Source organism: Plectropomus leopardus, unplaced genomic scaffold, assembly GCF_008729295.1.
Source record: "Plectropomus leopardus isolate mb unplaced genomic scaffold, YSFRI_Pleo_2.0 unplaced_scaffold24706, whole genome shotgun sequence".
NCBI classification, from domain to species: domain Eukaryota; kingdom Metazoa; phylum Chordata; class Actinopteri; order Perciformes; family Serranidae; genus Plectropomus; species Plectropomus leopardus.
Window position 1 is genome coordinate 1 of NW_024626831.1, and position 1,254 is coordinate 1,254.

General features: G+C 50.2%; 1 protein-coding gene across 1 annotated transcript; it reads left to right on the plus strand.

Moving 5' to 3' along the window:
* Positions 1-507: 507 nt before the first annotated feature.
* LOC121966468 (mitogen-activated protein kinase-binding protein 1-like) lies at positions 508-1,185 on the plus strand (the record flags this gene model as incomplete). The annotated part of the gene is made up of 3 exons (XM_042516560.1): positions 508-648; positions 728-910; positions 1,025-1,185. Coding segments are annotated over 3 exons (485 nt in total), but the record flags the coding sequence as incomplete, so codon positions are not given.
* Between the last annotated feature and the right edge of the window lie 69 nt (positions 1,186-1,254).

The window sequence follows — 1,254 nt, forward strand, 5'->3', positions numbered from 1 at the left end:
GATCATCAGTTTTGTGGGTATAGGCAAATCACAGAACATCACTTTGTGATTATTATTATGAAGACAAATGACACATCTGAGCTCTGCAGTGACTCTGATGACTTTCCTGTCCTGGTGTTTTAATGAGCTTCACTTTTGAAAAACCTCCCTTAGCAGAAACATCTGACTGTTGTAATAACTGATAATGATGTTAAAAGCTAGCCTAAAAAACTTCCGGCCGCTGTCAGGATCAGCTGTGAGATCGCGTAAATATTTCATGATCAGCAGATGGATTTATTATTGATACAGCTGTGGAAGTCCTGCTAAAATCACATTTCTCCTATCATAAAGTCAGTTCACTTGGAAGCGGACCGAGACCCCCGTTTTGAGGCGGTCCAGAGTTCGCTTGATCTTTCACACCCAAACGAACCGGCCTATCCGAGGAAACGAACTCTGGTCTGTTTAAAGCGGACTGAACAGCTCAGGTGTGAATGCGACCTTAGTGTCTGCTGTCTCTGTGTCTCTGAGCAGAAAGGGTCCATCATTGCCTCCAATAAAGTGTCCAGCAGAGTGTCCGCCGTCTCCTTCTCTCAGGACAACAGCTACTTCGTCACCGCAGGAAACAGACACGTCAAGTTCTGGTACCTGGACGCCTCCAAAGAGCGACGGGTACGGCCCGACCTCCCATCAGCCAATCACAGCGCAGTTCACCGCAGTCTGAATCTAACCGTCCTCTCCCCGTAACCAGGTCAACAGCACGGTGCCGCTGATTGGACGGTCAGGGTTGCTAGGCGACCACAAGAACAGCGTGTTCAGTGGGGTGGCGTGTGGGCGTGGCCTCATGGCAGCCAGCACCTACTGCATCACCAGCTCCGGTCTGCTGTGTCTGTTCAACAGCAGCCGGCAGCTGGAGGCCTGGGTCAACCTCAAGGTGAGTAACCAACACACACCTGTGACATTTAGAGTACGCCTGTACGGTTCAAAATACACCTGTACAATTCAAATAATTAATAATTAATGTTAATTACCTAACTGTCGTTGACAGACGTCGTCGGCGAGCTGTGTGGTGGTCAGCGAGGACTTTATCTTCTGTGGTTGTGCTGACGGAGCCGTCAGAGTGTTCAGCCCCTCCAACCTGCAGTACATCACCACTCTGCCCCGCCCACACCGCCTCGGGGTCGACGTCACCCAGAGCATCCAGCATGGGTACACACACACACACTGTACTCACACATACACACAGAGTACTCACACACACATACACACAGAGTACTC